Here is a 22047-nt window from a genome sequence, read left to right as displayed (position 1 = left end):
ACAATCCATTAAGAATTGCGACCTGTATGCAAAACACACAGAAACACAAAGAAAAAATGGGTGTGGCTGTGACCCTGAGGGTTGGGCACGCCCCCAAAACAGTTTTCAGTTGTTCAGTGATGGTGTAACAACATTACTATACTTTAAAGGACAATATTGGTGCCAGTCATTATCACATATATGTGATAGAGCTGGTTAAACACATTCCAAATATAATTTTATCTCAGAGATCATTGCTAATTCAGTTTTTCTGAATCGGAAGTGACGAACGCCAAAGGAAAACATGAGTCACCTCTCTAACAACTCTACTTTTAATTAAGGTAGAATGTTTAAACTTGATGTAGATGTTCATTAGGTGAATGTCTTGACTCAGTTCAATGATTAACATTTCGAGCTAAAGCTAAGCTGAGCTAAGCAATTTCATTGGTCGATGCTTTGGGACAAGATAACTTTGATTCTATCTGATAGAGAGTGATGAAACTTAGTGTATAGTTGATAATCAGTTTGATTGCTTGATACTTTTGAAAAAATAAATGTGCAATTAATTAATATGTGCCATCTATTTATTTTGGGATTTCGGCGGGGGACATCAGCCTCACTGTTGGCTTGTTTATAAATTTTTGGGAGGAGCTCATGTTCCCAACTTTCCGAAATTTGATCCACTTGACATGGAATGACCCATTTATACTTGGATGTGCATAGATAATGATAACATGTCTTTACATTTATATAGTATAGTATATACTTTTGAGATGTATGTGAGTAATCTGACTTAAAATATTACATTTTCTGGATTATTATATTTATTAGTTTAAAGGAAAGAAACCATTATTTGTGCAGCTGGTATTAGATAATATATGGTCTGTATATGATGCTATATTTATAAAAAGGTTTGTATTATGATGGTGCTTCTTATTCATCTAGGGGGTGGGGGGTGTTTAATGCATGCACTTTTGATCATAAGGCTTGTCTTGAGTCCAGTGTTGGTAGTTCAATCACACAAGTGACAAGGTGTATAGTATGGTCTCCTGTCCAACCTCACCGGTTTCCTCTGGTTTTAACATCTTAAGCTGTGAAGGAGTACCAGAAAAACCATCTCAATAAAAATGACAAAATATCTACTTAAACTGTATTCAATTAATAAAGATAGAATATTCGTAGATACTGTACTTTTCGATAGTTTTATATATCTCACTACAGAATATATTGAGATATGATTTATAGTGTTGACAATTTTATACCTCCAAAATTAATTATGCCATTTATTCTACCCCTTAAAATGAATTTTTATCTGAAAATATATCCAAATAAAAAAATATATGCAATCAAATACATTTACAGAGATAAAGATATGATAGAAAAAATCCAAAAAACTCTGTCGTTAAAAATAGCGCCTAGAGATGCTTGTCATAATGATGCTCGAGTACAGTTACAGGCCCATACTAGCCAGTGGTTACCTATTTCAAAAGCTGTTTTATGTAAGTCAATAATAATAGTCACATTATTATATGAATACGCAAAAGATTGATCAGTGATGAGTTTAGTTAGAATATGGAATCAATACTTAATTTGAGGGGGGTTGGATGGCTGAATGGTTAACACGTGCGCGCTGTATCATAAGGTCTGTCATTGAGTCAACTGGCGTGGTTTTGATTCCCCGGTTGTACGTAACAAGGAGTAGGGTCGCCTGTCAAAGCTCATGGGTTTTCTCTGGGTCCTCCCACTGCTAAAGACCCCTACGCGCAAGCAAATTATTGAAATAAAATTGAACCATGTGTTAGTCCAGAAATGACCTAGATTGTATGATTGGACATTAAACCTCTCTCTCTCTCTCTCTCTCTCTCTCTCTCTCTCTCCTCACTCTCTCATTTATCAGTGATTTGAATGCTAGATGCTTTATAAAAAGGTAAATATGCAATAAATTAATATGTGTCATCTGTTTATTTTGGGATTGAGGCAGGTTATTTATTACAACTATTGTTTGTTGTTTATTTATTACATCTATGTTTTGTTGTTTATATATTACATCTCTGATTTGTTGTTTATATATTATTACTTGTTTATTTATTACAGCTATTGTTTGTGATATTCTCCCTTCGCCATTACAAATCAGTGAAGAAAGAACAGAAAAACTCATGTGTAATCAGGCTCAAAGATTTGATTCTCTACCCAAAGAAACACAGGCGTTAAAATCAGGTTAGTAATATCCATGTCTACTCCTCATATGTATGGAGGGTAAGAACAGTTGTCATAAAATTATCAACTCACTGTAACAAATGGTATTATTTAATTTTGTGTATTTAGCATCCTTTCACATTCATTTAATATCAAATCTTTTTTTAAAAATTCATAAAAATCGTTTAAGATGACCAAAAAATCATCCAACTTGTACTTGTTTCCAGTTTAAAGCTGACCATTCAATTTTGATAATGAGTGTCCAATCACTGTTAAAAAAATAAACAACCCAATTGATAATTGATGTATAACAATTAATTTTTGAACAGTGGTCAGGAAATTAAATACTTTGGACATGCATTATAAAAATTAATCTGTCAGCTTTAAGCTGCACACAAGTACAAATTAGATGATTTTGGGTGATTTTAAATAATTTTTATGAATTTATAAACAAAGATTTGATATTAAACAAATATTAGTGCTAGATACACAAGATTAAATGAGACCCGGTTTACAGTGTAGATTTATCAGTTTTATGGAGAGTAAGAGGCTAAGAACAGTTTTCATAAATTTATCAACTAGATTTATCAGTTTTATGCAGGTTTCCCTACATGGTTTAAACAGAGATACATGGGAAAGGGTATAGTCTGCATTGTATTTGTACTGGAAGAATATTTATCCTTTAAACCTGCATTATGCAAAAGCTAAACTGCCTATTGCAGGTCTTTCTTTAGGCCAGAAATGTTATCTAAATTATTAATTAGACATTAATTAACTTATCCAGACCATAATCAACTCTCGATGTCATCGTTAGCCTGCGATATTTACTGGATTAGGATCCGATTTGCTGCTCAACTTTCATTTATGATTAAATCATAAAATGGATAATCGGGACTATGATTTTTATCATATCGACTTTAGTAATGATGATCAAGGCTTGGCCGAAAATTCTCGGTTCAGAGTGGATCAATTTGACTGAAATTTTCAGCAAATACCCTTTACATTATCTATTATAGTGAGAACTGCCAGCTCTTTATACCAGACTGGTATGAACAGTCACAAGTCTTACATTTGGCCTACTTTGATCACAATCACTTATTGTGAAATAATTCCAATTTCCAAATCTTAATACTTTGCGGCATTTATTTGCCTTCGTTTTTATATGCCCACATTTTCATGTGGACGTATATTGTCGTCGCCCCTGTCTGTCCATCCACAATTTGTTTGTGCACACTCTACAGGTCAGAATTTTTATCCAATTTTGACGAAACTTGAAATATAGGTCTATTGCCCAGAGATCTCGGTTCCTTTCCATATTGGCATGTATCGGACCATAACTTCATGGATAATGCCCCCTGATGGTCCGAAAAATCACGCTTTTAGCTTGTGGTCCCTCTAGAGGTCACAATTTTTATCCAATGTGAAAAAAACATTTTAGTATATCACAGTTATACACTAATGATAGTTGAGTTCTTATTTCGTGAAAATGCTATACTAGGCTACTTTAAAAATTTAGACATAATTTGTGTCAACAAATAATAACTCATAATATAGTTCTAGATGTGGCGGAAGAATGTCATGTGATTGCCATTGTTGACAAACAGGTCATGAAGCTATCGCATGAACCATTCTGCAGGTGCTGATCACTCTAGGGAATTATATCGTAATCAACACTTAAAATATGATAATCTCGACTATATTAATTAATGATACAGTAAATAATTAAGTTCATTTTTATACGCCAACATTGAAATGTGGTCATATATTGTCGTCGCCCCTGTCTGTCCGGCGTCCACAATTGCTTGTGGATGCTCTAGAGGCTAAAGTTAATATCCGTTTGACGTTAAATTTATACACAGTGTTTACGGTCATGAGACGAAGAAGCATATTGATTTTCAGTGATTTCTGATTACTGCCAGAGTTATGGTCCTTGATCACTTCAAAAAATCTTGTGGGCGCTCTAGAGGTCATAAAGTTAATATCCGATTGACTTTAAAGTTATTCACAGTGTTTAAGGTCATGAGACAAAGAAGCCTATTGATTTTCAGCGATTTCCAATAATTATTGCAAGAGTTCTGGCCCTTAATATCCGATTGACTTTAAATTTATACACAGTGTTTAGGTCATGAGATGAAGAAGTCTATTGATTTTCAGCAATTTCTGATAATTACGGCCAGAGTTATTGGCCCTTGATCACTTCAAAATATCTTGTGGATGCTCTAGAGGCTAAAGTTAATATCCGATTTACTTTAAATATTAACACAGTTTTTATGGTCATGAGCTGAAGAATCCTATTGATTTTCAACGATTTCTGATAATTACTGCCAAAGTTATGGCCCTTGATCACTTTGAAAAATCTTGTGACGCTCTTGAGGCTAAAGTTATCATCCGATTGACTTCAGATTGATACACAGATTTTAAGGTCTTGAGACAAACAAGTATATTGATTTTCAATGAATTTTGATAACTTGAACAGCAAAATCCATGATATTATATGTTTCGTGTACTAAATGTTAGCATGGGGCAGAACTTTATAAAAACCAAGCAAATTCTAATGATTTTCTGATAATGAGTTGTTACTCTTAATCAGATTTTAGTGTATTATAAATGTTTCATTGCAGAAAAAAGTAAAAATATGTGACAACTCTTGTTGACTGCCCGGACGATTTAGCTGCTGTGGGCGTATGTTAACATACGTCATTGCTACCGCCACATAAAATCACATGATTTCAAAATGGCATATATTTGAATGTCATGTGATATGCATGTGATCGCTGCATGGTGTTGCGTGAAAAAAAATATTTTGTGAATGTTTGGCTTCAACGCAGACGACCCAAATGTTTGATTTCACGAACATTTTGTCAAAACATTTTCGTTCATGTTTCTTTAACCCGCAGACGGTGAACAAATTGATCAGAACAATGCATTCATGGATGTTCGGTTAAAATGCCCCATTGTCAGCATTTAGCTTAAGAAATAAAACACTGATCACTGTATTACTGATCAAGGTGCTCAAACAGATGTAAAGAAGAATAAATTATATACATATCTATACATGTATATCTACTATTATTGCTTTAACTTTTTCAGATTTTCTAGCCTGTAATTGTGGTGATGATTCTCCAGTTATTGTTTTTGTATCTAAAATGTTTCCTGTTGATAGAAAAATCTTACCACAGAATAGACAAAGGTAAACTATTGGCATTATATTAGGCCACACAAGAAAAAATATTTTGGTTCTCAGATACTGCTGCGTCAGGAAGACAAATAGAAATAAAAGTTAAACATTTCTGCATGTTCATATTTCCCGCAATCAAGGGAAGTAACTCTTTTAAAACATTTCTTGAAAAGAGGAACTGAACACTAAGAGTCAGCTATCAAATACATAACCATGGGAAACACTATTGACAATGATGAACGGCACTGGAAAATTGATTTTTATACGCCCACATTTTCATGTATATTACAAAACCATCTTTTATAGTATCTAACGTTTCGTAAGTCTAAAAACCTACTTCTTCAGAGAATACAAGCTACACAACTGTAGCTGTGGACCCTCCAGAGGTCACAATTTTGATCTGATTTTGATGAAACTTGAAATGCATGTTTATAACCCAAAGATCTTGGTTCCTTTCGAGATTCGGGCATATCAGATAGTAACTTCCTGATTTATAGCCACTGATTATATGAAAAATCATGTTTTTAGTTTGTTGTTCCTCTAGAGGTCATAATTATTGTCCGATTTAAAAAAACGTTCGAATATATCCCTGTTACACTGTAATGTTCATTGAATTCGAATTTTGTGAAAATCATGCCAAAACTGCCGGACAAAATGGCCGCCCCTCGTATGCAAATAGTGTATAGCATCTGGTATATCAAGCTTGTGGACCTTCTAGAGGTCACAATTTTTATCCGATTTTGATGAGAGTTGAAATACATGTTTATAACCCAAAGGTCTTGGTTCCTTTCGATATTCGCGCCTATTGGATCGTAACTTACTGAATTATGGCCCTTGAATGTACAAAAAATCACGTTTTTAGCTTACCGTCAAGGTCACGATTTGTATCCGATTTAAAAAAAAAACGTGAATATATCACCATAACACACTAAGATCTTTGTTCCTTTTGATAATCGTGTATATCCGAACGTAACTTCCTGGATTATGGCTCCTGATTATTTGAAAAATCGCATTTTTAGCTTGCGGATTATCTAAAGGTCACCATTTTTCTTTTCCGATTTTAAAAGCTGTTTAAATATTTCACCATTCCACCATAATGAGGGTTGAATTCGAATTACGGGAAAATCAAAATGAAACTGCCTGACATAATGGCCGCTCTTTGTCCACAAATTGTGTAAAAGTATGCAATATGAAGGTTGTGGACCCTCTAGAGGTCACAATTTTTATACGCCCACATTTTCATGTGGACGTATTATGCCGTCGCCCCTGTCCGTCCGGATGTCCGTCCGTCCACAATTTGTTTGTGGACACTCTACAGGTCACAATTCTTATCCGATTTTGACGAAACTTGAAATATAGGTTTATCTCCAAAAGATCTCGGTTCCTTTCGATATTGGCATGTATCGGATCGAAACTTCATGGATTATGGCCCCTGTTTGTACGAAAAATCACGTTTTTGGCTTGTGGACACTATAGAGGTCACAATTTTTATCCGATTTTGTTGAAACTTGAAATCTAAGTTGATAATCCAAAGATCTCGGTTCCATTAGATATTCGCGCATATCGGACCGTAACTTCCTGAATTATGGCCCCTGATTGTACCAAAAATCGTGTTTTTAGCTTGTGGACCCTATAGAGGTCATAATTTTTATCCGATTTAAAACCAGTTCAAGTATATCACCGTTACACCCTAAGGATGGCTGAGTTCGAATTTCGTGAAAATTAGCCCGAAATTGACAGACAAAATGGCCGCCGTTCGTTCTCAAATAGAGTAAAAATATGGTATATCAAGGTTGTGGACACTATAGAGGTCACAATTTTTATCCGATTTTGTTGAAACTTGAAATATAAGTTTATAACCCAAAGATCTCGGTTCCTTTCGATATTCACGCATATCGAATTGTAATTTCCTGTATTATGGCCCTTGATTGTAGGAAAAATCACTTTCTTGTTAGCTTGTTCTCTATCCATCTCTCGAAAATGTGGGCGTATACTGCCTGGCAGCCGCTGGTTATCCAATTCTGATGAAATTTAAAACATATCTTTATATCCCAAAGATCTCAGTTTCTTTTGATATTTGCGCATTTCAGACCATAACTTTCTGGATTATTGCCCCTGATTGTACAAAAAATCCGGTTTGTTTTCAGCTTGCTCTCTACCCATCTCTTGCAAAATGTGAGCGTATCCTGCCTGGCAGCCGCTGGTTCATTAAACGTTTCACTATTAGTTCACGGGTTAGTATGAGTTTTATATATAGCTCGGCTCTCGGAGAAGGGAGCTGATTTAAGTGAGGACCCTGAAAGCTCCTGACATCCATTCTGTTTCACCAAAATACAATCTGTAGGATTCGTTATACTCATGATATTCCAAGATCTTCCAGACAGAGTGATATTTTCATTAAGGACTCCATATCAATGAATTGCTCTCGTACAGTGTTGTCAACCTACACACTGTGCCAAGAGAAGAAGCCTTGATTTCAGATTCTTGAAACCTGTATTCGACAACTTTCTACACCACTGGATACATCACTACAATTTGATACCATTATTCCTTTGATCAAGCAATCCCTGGAATCCACATATTTCACATGGGAAAAAAATATTATGGACAGATCCATGGTTTACTGGTGGGAAGTTCTTTATCCCCGCTTATTTCCGAAATTTACATGATGTCACCAGAAGAAGTCACTCTAACCACTCCTTTTCAACCTATATTCTGGTTCAGAAAGATGGATAACACATTCATCATGTTACAAAAAGAAGATGATACTGTCGTCCCCCTGAATCACTTGAACAACCAACATCCAAGAATGAAGTTCACAATGGAGAATGACACCAACAGCAGCCTCCCATTTCTTAATGTAATCGTAAGAAGAGAGAACTCATATCTCAAAGGTTTTAAAGAGGGTGTTCTTAAGTGATGAAGAAATGGTTGTGTTTTTTCTTAATCAGTTTTTGATGACATCTGAGGTTGGTCAACGTATGCACGAAAGTTGATCGTAGTATGCAAAAGTCAAATTAAATCGTTATTTTGGTGATTTCACCCATGCGTCCCCCGTTTTGTTGTTTTTATCTGGGATAGAAGGGGATGTCGCATTCTTAAGTTAGTGTTATGTTCTAGCGAACCAATAGTGAAACTTTTAACGAAAAAAATTAATGTTGTACGCGGAAATTGAATTAACTCATCTCTCAGGGGGGTAAAGGGAGTGTTCTTAAGTGGGGAAGAAAGGGTCCAGGGGTCTTCTTAAGCAGTCTTTTTGGCCACATCTGAAGTTGGTCTACTTATGCACGAAAGTTGATTGTTGTACGCAAAAGTCGAATTAAACTCGAAATTTCAATGTTTTATCTCCCCCCCCCCCCATGGGAAGAGGACCTGCAATTTAAGAATCAAGGTTCAGAGTATCGGACACCGCTGTCCAGTGTCCACTCATCTAGCAGAGCAGAAATTTTCGAAACAACCTGAACCTAGCTCCCTTACTAATATATCACCGTTACACACTAATGATGGTTGAGTTCGAATTTCGTGAAAATCAAACCAAAACTGCCTGACAAAATTGCCGCTCCTCGTACGCAAATAGTGTAAATATATGGTATATCAAGGTTGTGGACCCACTAGAGGCCACAATTTTGATCCGATTTTGATGAAACTTGAAATACATGTTTATAACCCAAGGATCTTGGTTCCTTTCAATATTCATGCAAATTGGATAGTAACTTCCTGAATTATTGCCCGCATCAATTTTCTGGGCAGGATTGTGTGAGAAGCAGAATATTTTTTTTTTGGGGGGGGGGGGGTCGTCTTATATATCCAGACAATTTCTCTCACAGCTGTTGTCAGGTACATCTAAAACCGTTATGTCCAGACCTGGCTACATGACCATGAAATCAAAAAAAAATTGGTATAATTGTATATTTTCTGGATTTTTCGTTTTTTATGGCCAAGTAGCATCTGAACCCTACCAATCAACACAAAAAGTTCTTTAACTCTACCAAATTTGAGCTGTATATCTTCACTAGAAAGGTAAAAATAAGATATCTGAAACTCGAGTAAATTATTGATACATATTTTGTTTCGAAAACTTATCGGTAATTCATGAAACTCAAATGCCCGTATCCTAATCAATTTTCAAGCTACGGACCATAAATTTTGCATAGTTTCTAGTTTTTACATGTAAAATAACAAATATATTTTCCAGATTTTTTCGAGTGGGTCAATTTCCCAATTTTCTGAAAATTGACCCATTTGACATGGAATGACCCTATAATAGTGCACCATAAACAAGCCTGGGCACAAGGCACATGTCATAGACTTTGCCAGACACAAACATATATATTATAACATACATTGTGGAATAACTTTGAGATAGATGCCTTATGTCCAGACTTGACCATAATTCAAACTGTTATCAAAATGATCTAAAAGGGGTAAAAAGGGTGACAGTGTTTTTCCTTTGTAACATATATGTACATAGAGAGTTTATGAATTCCATGATCTGCCAATCAACCAATGATACTCGGCAGACAAGTGGCCTGTCATGCACAAATTGTACTGTTTGACATAGTTCTCTAAATATATTTCAGACCACTGACAAAAGAGGAACTTCAAGCCAGAAGAGAAAAAGCTGTACAAAGACATGCTGAGAGAATGAGTAAATTAAAACTTGACGAGGAAAGTATAAATGGTACACCTATACAAGATGTTAATGATACAGGTACATAATATACAGGCATTATTATTTTATAAACAATATTTATTCAGAAACTGAAGGGATTGGGGAACAGGCAAAGCCTATATAAACCCCTCTCCCGGTTATTGTGAAATACCAACTAGAATTAGTTGTATGGTTTACTAAACCTGACAAAATACCAATTCGATTTAATTGTATCGTATACCAAGCCTAACAAAATACCATCATTTTGTTTAAAGAAAAGATATTGTAGGTAGCTCCAGTCTAGAATTGATCTGTTATCAATATTTTATTTTGACCTAAATCAAAGAGGTGTGTTACATTACTGCAGGTCAAGAAGAAGAACATAATGATGATGACCAAGTTTTTATAGCGTTTGCTAGAATATATAGTGGTACAATAAAACGTGGACAAACATTATATATATTAGGTCCTAAACATAATCCAGCTACAGCTTCATATGACGTATGTATCTAAATCAACAGGCTTTACTTCTCTTAAACAATTAATTTATGAAAATCATTAAGCATATGGCTAGAAATGACATTTGAATTGAAATAATGCTGTGAGATTGGCTATGATATGTGTCTTGTTGATCGAATGTTATTTAAAAAGTCAACCCATTTATATCTCTTTATAGTTAGAATTTCATAAAGGGTAGACCACATATTACCTGTCCATAGAAATATATTATTAGTCTCAAAATGATCTGGGCATGTTGCCCACACTGAAATGGCGATTTGGTTGTGCACTAATAAAAGATAAAATAGGAAATAGCCCTGTTTAAACACCACTTCTCTCTCTCTGTAACCTTAATCTGTAATGTCATCAGGGATCTTAATCGGCTGTTGTTTGCCGCTTGAAGTTCAATCAGGCCGATTGGTAAAACAAAGAACCAGCCACTATGGTATCATAAATCCGTCTACTTTCGGCTAAATTACAACGGGTTAATTATTACTTGTTAATTAAGAAGTCAATTAACTTTCTTGTCGGCTACAGCAACAGTCATACTATAGCGAGAATCAGCAATGTGGTTCATAATCCGAATAGCTTAATTAGCACATTTAATAGTAATTTTGATAAAGAAATGCCATGTTGCTGTATTAGCTTATTTATTTTACAGCATTTTCTGATACTGGAAATAGTAGAAAAATGCTCATATTTAGATCATTGACTTATGAAATGCAAACGTTTCATCAAATAAACGAAGACAGTAATTTATTTTTGTTGAAGTCTAATTATATTAAAGGGAATGGAATCTTATAATTAACCCATTTCCTATGGGACCTCATTTGACCCAATTCTGGCCGGTTCATTTCAAAATGGATTAAGAACCTTGAATGTCATGCATACTTGATAAATGTGTATTTTCTTATAGATTGATCCTGCTTTAAGTCTGAAAGATCTATCATCTAATCAACATATTACATCATTTACTGTTAATAATTTATATCTATTTATGGGAAGAGAATTAGAGTTAATGGAAGAAATACCAGCTGGAAATATATTAGGTTAGTAATTAGACATATTCGTTGAATAACAAGAAATATATTTAAGGTTAGTAACTAGAAATGTATCAGGTTAGTAACTAGAAATTTATTAGATTTACATGTAGTAAACTTCATTACCTTAAAGCCCAGTTGCAATTATAAAAGTGGTTAGGGGACTGAAAACTGGACTAGTTTGAAACCTTGTATCTATTGTCAGCTGAGCTAACAAAGATACTATCAAGACTATCACAAACAATATTAGTTGTTTTGAAAATTGTATATTGTGACCAGTTTTTGTAGTTGGTCAGAAATGAAAAATTGCTAGTAGTCCATATTAGTCTAGTCCAAAAAGAAGACAGAATAGAGGTCACAAAGGGAATATGGAGGTTAACTGATGACTTCTCATGTCCAATATTAACCCAATGTCACATGGTATCAAAAATTGGGATTTATAGAATTATCATCAAGACCTCTCTTTCCTTCTTTGCAACAGATAGCTATTCAATGATCACCATATGAGGAGTTAAATACATTAGTACAGTAGAATTTTTACAAGCAGTCACTCCCATTCAGCGACATCCAACCAACCCCCGCCCCCATCCTCCCCGATAGATATTCTATTGTTTCATCTCTTTAATAAACGGTCGCCCCTCTAACGCGGATTTAACAAAACAACGCCCATTCAGCGTCCATTGTTGAATGATACTTTCTTGTGGTACTTCATGGCACCTCCGCTATTCCTGTGAGTAATAGTTAATTATCTGCGCCCCCCCCCCCCACTGATCAGGTAAAAAGAACTGTGAAAACAACAATAAGCCAGGGATTATCTGTTAATTAATCTTTTGTTTTATTAAATGACAAACCCAGATCATTGTTTTCATGCGAAACAAAACTTTATTTGATACTGATTGAATAAACTAAAAGTACCGTCAAAGCCAAGTTTTGTCACGATCATCTAGTATCTATTTTCCACATCTACTTTGTTGCTAAACAGAAGTTTTATAGCCTCCTATATTACTTACAGAGTTACAGCCCCTGAAAATCAATAACAAATTCAGCAATGAAAGACATGTTTTTTCAATAAAATAAAATTAATTCATTGATTTTCTTCACAAAATTGGATAAATATTCTCGAATACTTCACAATGGTAGATAATAGTATCAATGTTGGTACAAAATGACACATTTACTACAGAAGTCATATCAGAGATTTGAATCAAAGAATTTTCATTCCAAGCAAGTTTCATTGATGTCTAAATTTACCAATGCAAGTATTGATGTTTGCTCCCAATGCATCCAAGCATAAAATTTACTTGATGTCAGCACTAATAAACACTGAGATTTTATTAAAGTGCACATAAGATGGACATTATTTTTCGGTACATATAGCCAATGGTTACTATATTCACTTTACGGCAAGTTTAAACCAATCTGATTAAAATTAATTCGGCTATCTTCACTCAGTCGCAAAAAGTGACCTCCCGTAAAAACAACTTTGCCAATTATCGAAAACACTCTTAATCCCCTCAGACGCCAGTGACGTCACAGTGATCGAATGCATATTCAGAATGTTTATGCCTTAATTAACTATATACAGCCGGCGTGTGTATTCATTAATGCTTGTCTGATTCCTTAATCCCCTAATTAAATAAAACAATTGACTACGGAATAATTTGTTTTGTAATTTATTTTTATTTAAGATCCAATTTAGCATTTTTTTCATAATGTGCCACCCTCTCTTCTCACAACAGCAATTTTAAAATTGTCTCTACCATCGTGTGCAGTCCAATCAATTCAAGATACATTTCCCTCAGAAGAGTATTGTGGTTCTAATTTCCTCAAGTAAAAGAGTACATGAGTAAAAAGTTGTGGTCATGCAAAATGTATCATAAAAGTCAAACATGATTTGTAAATGACGTTTCGTTATCAGAGTAGCCAACTGTATCTCAGTTTCCTGTAGCCATCGTACGGCGCCTTTCTTTCTGCATGTGGATTTGACTTTATTACTCTGAAATAGACTGTAAAATGAAATAAGAAAAAATAACTCAATATACATTAGAATTAATAGTACAAATAAATTTTGTTGTTAACCATCTAAATTGAATAACAGATTGAGAAGGGTCATCTAACTATCTTTATGTATTAATAATAATATGGCAAGTGTAGTGTCGTTAATATCTGTCATTAATCAATCCAACTAAAGTTGCACAGACATGGGGTCATAAATTAATTTACACCTCGATGTGGGATTAAGAATGCTGATTATTTGTTGATTGGCGTTTAAGCAACATTGAATTGACTTGATATGAAATCTGAATATATATTATTCGATGGATAAATGGTTGTGATAAGATTAGGTTATATGTCTAACATCGTTTAACTTCTTTATAATAAAGGTATTTTACAATTACATTGACAGTTTAATCACTCACAAACGGCATCAGGAACTCCACGTATGATCACACATATTTGATATTCATGTACATGAATCCCATGCAATTTTCGCGTCAATAATTTAACCTCAGTTACTACGCCCATAGTATGCATGGAACCGTACATGGTAATAAGATTCCCGGCGTTGATTGGCTGAGAAATGAGAGCGATCTATTGTTATGAATAGTCATCAGAAAATTCCATATTTGCTGTGAATCTCAAATGGAGTTCCGGTAAAATTGTTCTTTGTGTATAGAAACGTGTATTATTTTTATTATATGTAGCTAATAATGTACTTTATAGAGAATAGTTTGGGATATCAAGTATTATAGGGTTATCCAAATTACTAGTTGCCACGTGGTCTATTTCAACAAAAGCACCTTAAATGGATCTACGGCATGATACAGCATTTTAAATTCACTCTAAAATATTCCAATCACAAATGTCTAATCTATAACAACGCAAGACGATAATTCGGTGATAATGATTGGGCCAGTCACATGTTAATTGGACAGTCAATACACACTTGTCAACTGGTGGTGTGTATAGACAGTGATATATTGTACAGACAGTGATATATTGTATAGATAATGTATATACTATTGTACAGACGGTGATATATTGTATAGATAATGTATATACTATGTGTAGTTCCTGTGACGTCACCATCCAATCAACCAGATTAAGGTCGTAATTGAAAAATTGAAAGCGTTTTGGCATGTCGGATACTTAAACGTTAATAGCCAAATTAATTTTAATCAGATTGGTGTGAACTTGCCGTAAAGTGGATATAGTAACTATTGGCTATAGGTCCATGCAATTTAGATTTTTCACCTTATGTGGTGTTTAAGAGGTAACTCCTGTTTAACGGTCAGCCATGAAATTCCCTTGAATGGCTGCTTGATACAGATTCTACTGTATGTGTAAACTGTATGAATCACTAAAAGTAAAATATCTAGACACTAGAGTATAAAAAAATTAATGAAAACTTTAAAATACTAATTCTGTTGTCATAATATATAGTTACCTCAAATTATTGACTATGTGCTAGTGATGTTGATAAAAAGTAGTCAGTAATATTTGACAAGAATTTCAAATGACTAGGTTAGCGGTATTGAGAGTATCGTATGTTTGTAGGTATAGGAGGTTTAGAAGATCATATATTAAAATCAGCAACAATATCATCTACTATATATTGTCCAGCATTTACAAGTATGTACTTTGATGCTCTACCAATAGTTAGAGTTGCTATAGAACCAAAACAAGCAAGTAAGTCATTATTAATTTAATTTTTTATACACCCACATTGAAATGTGGTCATATATTGTCGTCGCCCCTGTCCGTCCATCTGTTGGTCCGGCGTACACAATTGCTTGTGGACGCTCTAGAGGCTAAAGTTAATATCCGATTCACTTTAAATTTATACACAGTGTTTAAGGTCATGAGACAAAGAAGCCTATTGATTTTCAGCGATTTCCGATAATTACTGCCAAAGTTATGGCCCTTGATCACTTCAAAATATCTTGTGGATGCTCTAGAGGCCAAAGTTAATATCTGATTGACTTTAGATTTATACACAGTGTTTAAGGTCATGAGACGAAGAATCCTATAGCAATTTCCGATAATTACTGCCAGAGTTATGGCCCTTGATCACTACAAAAAAATCTTGTTGACGCTGTAGAGGCTAAGGTTAATATTCGATTGACTTTAAATTTATTGGAAATTGTTGAAAATCAATAGGATTCTTCATCTCATGACCTCAAACACTGCCTATAAATTTAAAGTCAATCGAATATTAACCTTAGCCTCTACAGCGTCAACAAGATTTTTTTGTAGTGATCAAGGGCCATAACTCTGGCAGTAATTATCGGAAATTGCTATAGGATTCTTCGTCTCATGACCTTAAACACTGTGTATAAATCTAAAGTCAAGATATTTTGAAGTGATCAAGGGCCATAACTTTGGCAGTAATTATCGGAAATCGCTGAAAATCAATAGGCTTCTTTGTCTCATGACGTTAAACACTGTGTATAAAGTTATGGCCCTTGATCACTTTGAAAAATCTTGTGACACTCTAGAGGCTAAAGTTATTATCTGTTTGTCTTCAGATTGATACACAGATTTTAAGGTCTTGAGACAAACAAGTATATTGATTTTCAATGAATTTTGATAACTTGAACAGCTAAATCCATGATATTAAATGCTTTGTATACTAAACGTTAGTAAGGGGAGAACTTTATAAAAGCCAAACAAATTCTAATGGTTTTTTGATAAATACTTAATGAGTTGTTACTCTTAATCAGATTTTAGTGTATTATAAATCTTTCATTACCGAAAAAAGTAAAAATATGTGACAACTCTTGTTGAGTGCTCGGACAATTTAGCTGATGTGGGCGTATGTTTTGTGGCCTGGCAACCTATCTTTTTTACTCTCAATCAACTTCAGTTTAGAATGTAAAATTTGGCAAAACAGGCCCGACACCTACCCTTCTTTGCCTCATGTCATATTACAGTCGTTGCAGCCATTTCATATTTCATTTTTTTGTCCCCCGCCTTTCGAAGAAAGCAGGGGACTATTAAAATGGGTTCGTCCGTCTGTCTGTCCGTCTGTCTGTCCGTCTGTCTGTCCGTCTGTCCGTCCGTCCGTCCGTCTGTCCGTCTGTCTGTCCGTCACACTTTTTGGGACACAATAACTCTCTTCCTAATTGAGCTAGAACGTTCAAACTTGGTGTATGTGTTTATTAGGTCAATGCCTTGATGGAGTTCGAAGATGAGCATTTTCCGCTTAGGGTAAGCAGAGATAAGCAATTTGATTGGTTGATGCTTTGGGACACGATAACTCTCTTCCTAATTGGGCTAGAATGTTCAAACTTGGTGTATGTGTTGATTAGGTCAATGCCTTGATGGAGTTCGAAGATGAGCATTTTCCGCTTAGTGTAAGCAGAGATAAGCAATTTGATTGGTTGATGCTTTGGGACACGATAACTTTTAATTGAGCTAGAATGTTTAAACTTGGTGTATGTGTTTATTAGGTCAATGCCTTGATGGAGTTCGAAGATGAGCATTTTCCGCTTAGGGTAAGCAGAGATAAGCAATTTGATTGGTTGATACTTTGGGGCACGATAACTCTCTTCCTAATTGAGCTAGAATGTTCAAACTTGGTGTATGTGTTGATTAGGTCAATGCCTTGATGGAGTTCGAAGATGAGCATTTTCCGCTTAGGGTAAGCAGAGATAAGCAATTTGATTGGTTGATGCTTTGGGACACGATAACTTTAGTTCTAATTAAGTGAGATTGATGAAACTTGGTGTATAGTTTCATTACAGTAATACCTTGACTAAGTTTGATAATGAGCATTTTCTGCTCAGGGTAAGCAGAGCGATACGCAATTTGATTGGTCGAGACTTTGGAAAACAATAACTCTCCTACTTTGATTGTTAGACTATAAGTAAAGATATACTGTTTGATTGTTCAATACTTTGTAAAAGATAATTTGTGATAAATTTATATGTGTCCTCTAATTATTTTCCTATTTCGGCGGGGGACATCAGCCTCACTGTTGGCTTGTTTATTTTAAAAAGTACCATATCAATCAAAGCACGTATATTGTAACCATAGCATTGCTCTTGTTTTTTTTTACTCTCAATCAACTTCAGTTTAGTTGTATTCTCCCTATCTGGGTTTAAATCCATAGACATTTTTGATTGCCTAATTCTTACAACATTGGTTCAAGACATGTAAGCTTATGCCCAGTTGACCAGAGCATTCTCAACTGACCAATCAGTATGTGAACTGATCACAAATGTTGCTTTCAGTTCACTTCAATTACATTGTAGTTTGATAAAACAATTAATTAGAGATAATATGGTAATTATTTTTGTAATCAATAATTGATAAAGGTAGAATTATCATTAATGGTTATATAGATCATTTAAATTAGTGAAACCTAGAATCCTATTGAATTTCACCAATTGTTTCACTTTGTTGCACATTGTAAATGCTCCATCGACTACAGTTATCATCCAATCTGTATGAAATTCATACACATCATTTAAATTAGTGAAACAAAGAATCCTATTGAATTTCATCAATTTCCAATAATTACTTCTAGAGTTATCGCACTTGTTTAATAAGGTTGAACCTTGTGATTGCTTGAATGATGAAAATGATCATCCAATCTTTATGAAATTTATATACATCATTTGGTTTAGTGAAAAGAAGAAGCCTTTTGAATTTCAGCAATTTCCAATTATCATTTCTAGAGTTATGGCCCTTGTTTCACTTTGTTGATCCTTGTGAATGTTCAGATGTCGAAACTTTTCATCCGAACTGTATGAAATTTATAGGCATCATTTAAATTAGTGAAACAAAAAAGCCTATTGAATTCCAGCAATTTCCGTCAATTACTTCTGGAGTTATGACTCTTGTTTTACGTTGTTGAACCTTGTGAACGTTCCAATGACAAAGGTTATCATTCGTTCTATATGAAATTTATATGCATTATTGTCTCCCACCTTTCGAAGAAAGCCGGGACTATTAAAATGGGTTTGTCCTTCTGTCTGTCTGTCTGTCCGTTCGTCACACTTTTTGGGACACAATAAATCTCTAATTAAGCTAGAATGTTCAAACTTGAAGTAGGTGTTTATTAGTTCAATGCCTTGATGGAGTTCGAAGGTGAACATTTTCTGCTTAGGGTAAGTAGAGATAAGCATATGATTGGTTGATGCTTTGGGACATGATAATATAGATTCATTATATCATTACCTTGACTAAGTTCGATGGTGAGAATTTTCTACTTAGGCTAAGGAGCGATAAGCAATTTAATTGATTGGTCAAGACATAACAACACTGCTTTTAATTGAAGTAGAATGTTTAAACTTGATGTAGATGTTCATTAGGTGAATGTCTTGACTGAGTCCAGTGAATTACATTTCGAGATAAAGCTAAGCAGAGCTAAGCAATTTCATTGGTCGATGCTTTGGGACAAGATAACTTTGATTCTATCTGATAGAGAGTGATGAAACTTAGTGTATAGTTGATAATCAGTTTGATTGTTTGATACTTTTGAAAAAAAAAAATTGCGATTAATTAATATGTGTCATCTATTTATTTTGGCATTTCGGCGGGGGACATCAGCCTCACTGTTGGCTTGTTTAAATTAGTAAAACAAAAACTCCTGTCGAATTTTAACTATGTCTGTAAAGTACTTCCAGAGTTAAGGCCCTTGTTTCAGTTTGTAGAACCTTATGAACCCCCAAACCACGAAAATTATAATCTGGTCTGTTTGAAATTGTCTTGTAAATGCCCCCAATTGCCTACACAAGAATAAATATGCGACAACCCCTGTCGACTACTTAAACGATGTAGCTGCTGTGGGAGTATGTTTCGTTGCCTGGCACTCTATCTTTAAACCAGTATAATATATCACCATAATGACAATTGAGTTTGAATTTCGTGAAAATAAGACTGAAACTGCTCGACAAAATGACCGCTTCTAGTACGCAAGTAGTGTATTGAAATAGTGTAAAAGTGTGTAATACTAAGGTAGTGGAACCTCTAGAGGTCACAATTTTTATCCGATTTTGATGAAACCTAAAATATATGTTTATATCCAAAAGATCTCGGTTCCTTCTTGGATTATGGCCCCTGATTGTACCAAAAATCATGTTTTTAGCTTATGGACACGTTTGAATAGAGTGAAAACCGGACTGAACTTTATGCAAATAGTGAAAAAGATGTAATACCAAGGTTGTGGATCCTCTAAAGGTCACAATACTTTCCAATTTTGATGAAACTTAAAATATATGTTTATATTCCAAAGATCTTTTGATATCAGCATATGTCGGGCTGTAACATCCTGGATTATGGCCCCTTGTTATGGTAACCACTTGTTAATAATTTTGTACATAAAAATACATTTACCGGTATACCTTATAAGTCCTGTTGCTAGTGAATTGTATCCAGATTCATAGTATATTATATTGTGGGAAGTCTGCCATTTGTTAATCAAATTCAAATCTCTGCTTAAACATACATTCCAACAAAAGTATTTATCTTTTGGTTATTTCCAATAAAAGTATGGCAAATTTGGTATATATGGAAAGTATAGATGCCCAATCTTACTAGAAAAATACTGGATTACATGAAAAACACCCATGGGACAAGCACTAGGCAAAAATGTCAGGGTATCATCTACTAGTCTGGTAAAAATAATAAATAACCTAGAACAAATTGCAACCGAATTATTCTCGATGGAATCTGGTAGAGGGGTCCCTGAAGGTCTCCCAAACAAAAATGGCCCAAAATAAACAGATAGGTTTTCGAGTAGTTAGCATAAATCCAATATGTCCGCCATTGGCACCTGAAAACTTAAATATCTCGGGAATGGGTGAGATTGGAGAATGTAAATATATTACGGGTAGATAGGAAAGTGATACAGATGACTCAGAAAAACATATCTAAAAGACGTTCCTGTGACGTCATACCGTCATACGGCCAATAATTAGCATAAATCCAATATGGTCGCCATTAAAACTTAAAACTCCAATATCTCGGGAATGGTTGCGTTTGGAGGATGTAAATGTATTACGAGTAGATAGGAGGTGCAACCAAAGAACTAGAAAAACAACGCCAGGTGACGTCCTTGTGACGTCATAAGTCATACTGCTAAAAATTAGCATGAATCCAAAATAAAAAGATAGGTTTTCGAGTAATTATCATAAATACATTGGCACCTTAAAACTCCAATATCTCATGAGTGATTGATTTTATAGGGTGTAAATGTATTAGGTGTAGATATAAAAGTGGTACCAAAGAATAAAACAAGCATAATCTATGACGCCCCTGTGACGTCATAACGTCATTCGTCCAACAATTGGCATAAATCCAATACGGTTGCCATTTGAACCTTAAAACTGCAATATATCAGGAATGGTTGAGTTCACAGGGTAAATGTATTGCGGGTAGGTAGGAAAGTGCTACCAAAGAATCAGAAAAACATTGCCAAATTACGTCCATGTGACGTCATAATGCCATAGTCCAATCCAGTGATGGGATTTTGCCCGTATATTCCGGACTTGTCCGAATCTTTTTTCCAAACGCCCAAAATTGTCCGACCGGGAATATGCCCAATCGGACATCAAGACATGGTGAATAATATTCAAAATTCCGAAATTAATATAGTTTACTGAGTGTATAACTAGCACTCAACCCAATTATCGTCGATAATACGTTGGGTTTATTAGGTAATTAAGTGATCAACGTACTTATCGTGTTATACCGTCTATAGTATAAACCTACCTTGATTTAACTACTTAATCTGCCTTGATTGACTGACTTAATCCTTTGTCGGACAATTCATCAATCTAATCTTAAACAGAAGTCATTGCTTTCCTTTTGTCGGACTATTCATCAATTCAATAAGAATGATTATAATTTTAATCCACCTGTTTACCTCGTGGTTTCTCATTTGTCGGGCATCTTAATCGCATTGATGTGAGCCGACATCATCTATGATAAACTAATCATAGATGTCACATATCGTAAGAGTAAATAACACCCTAAATCAATGGACAGTCATTTTGTCTACGATATCTTTTACGTCTTTTAAGAATCCATATAGAAATTCTCATCCACAGTGGCACTTTCCCTTGATCTCGAGCGCGGCACAAATATTGCTTAACATATTATTAGGCAGTGCTTACTATGAAGCTGTGTGATGTGTCACGTAGGCTATTAGTCTCTATTATCCAGAAAAATATTCTACGAATATGTTGAAGACTATAAGTTTCTGGGTGACCGTGACTAGTACGCACCCAGCAAAATAACAAAAAGGGGAGGAGCTACCAATAGCTATTAGAGCAGAAATTCTAACGTATTTGTAGGTGGGAGTTAAGAAGCATGTCAATCATTCTGCTGTGTTGCCTATGATGCCTGTCACTCTGTCGTGACTATGAAAGAGTGTTATTCGCTGAAGTTAGCTATGCCTGTTTACAAGTGATTTAACTATACTATTCAAAAAAAGTAGGGGATATTTGATTTTTAAGTGTTATTAAAGTCACCTAATGAAACTGACGAAGAAACAA

At 34.8% G+C, this 22047-nt stretch overlaps 1 protein-coding gene across 1 annotated transcript in view; it reads left to right on the top strand.

Moving 5' to 3' along the window:
* The window catches only part of LOC126819641 (elongation factor-like GTPase 1), a 73943-nt gene that overhangs the window by 31483 nt on the left and 20413 nt on the right, over positions 1-22047 (top strand). Inside the window, exons 11-18 of the mRNA XM_050547781.2 lie at positions 811-890; positions 1342-1478; positions 2074-2196; positions 5266-5365; positions 9934-10064; positions 10372-10505; positions 11419-11551; positions 15101-15232. Of these exons, the coding sequence (XP_050403738.1) occupies positions 811-890; positions 1342-1478; positions 2074-2196; positions 5266-5365; positions 9934-10064; positions 10372-10505; positions 11419-11551; positions 15101-15232 (970 nt within the window). The remainder of the gene's footprint in view (positions 1-810; positions 891-1341; positions 1479-2073; positions 2197-5265; positions 5366-9933; positions 10065-10371; positions 10506-11418; positions 11552-15100; positions 15233-22047) is intronic.

The sequence above is a fragment of the Patella vulgata genome, chromosome 4 (genome assembly GCF_932274485.2).
Source record: "Patella vulgata chromosome 4, xgPatVulg1.2, whole genome shotgun sequence".
Taxonomy (NCBI): Eukaryota; Metazoa; Mollusca; class Gastropoda; family Patellidae; genus Patella; species Patella vulgata.
The sequence above is the reverse complement of the archived record's forward strand: the minus strand, read 5'-3'. Positions and strand labels throughout refer to the sequence as shown.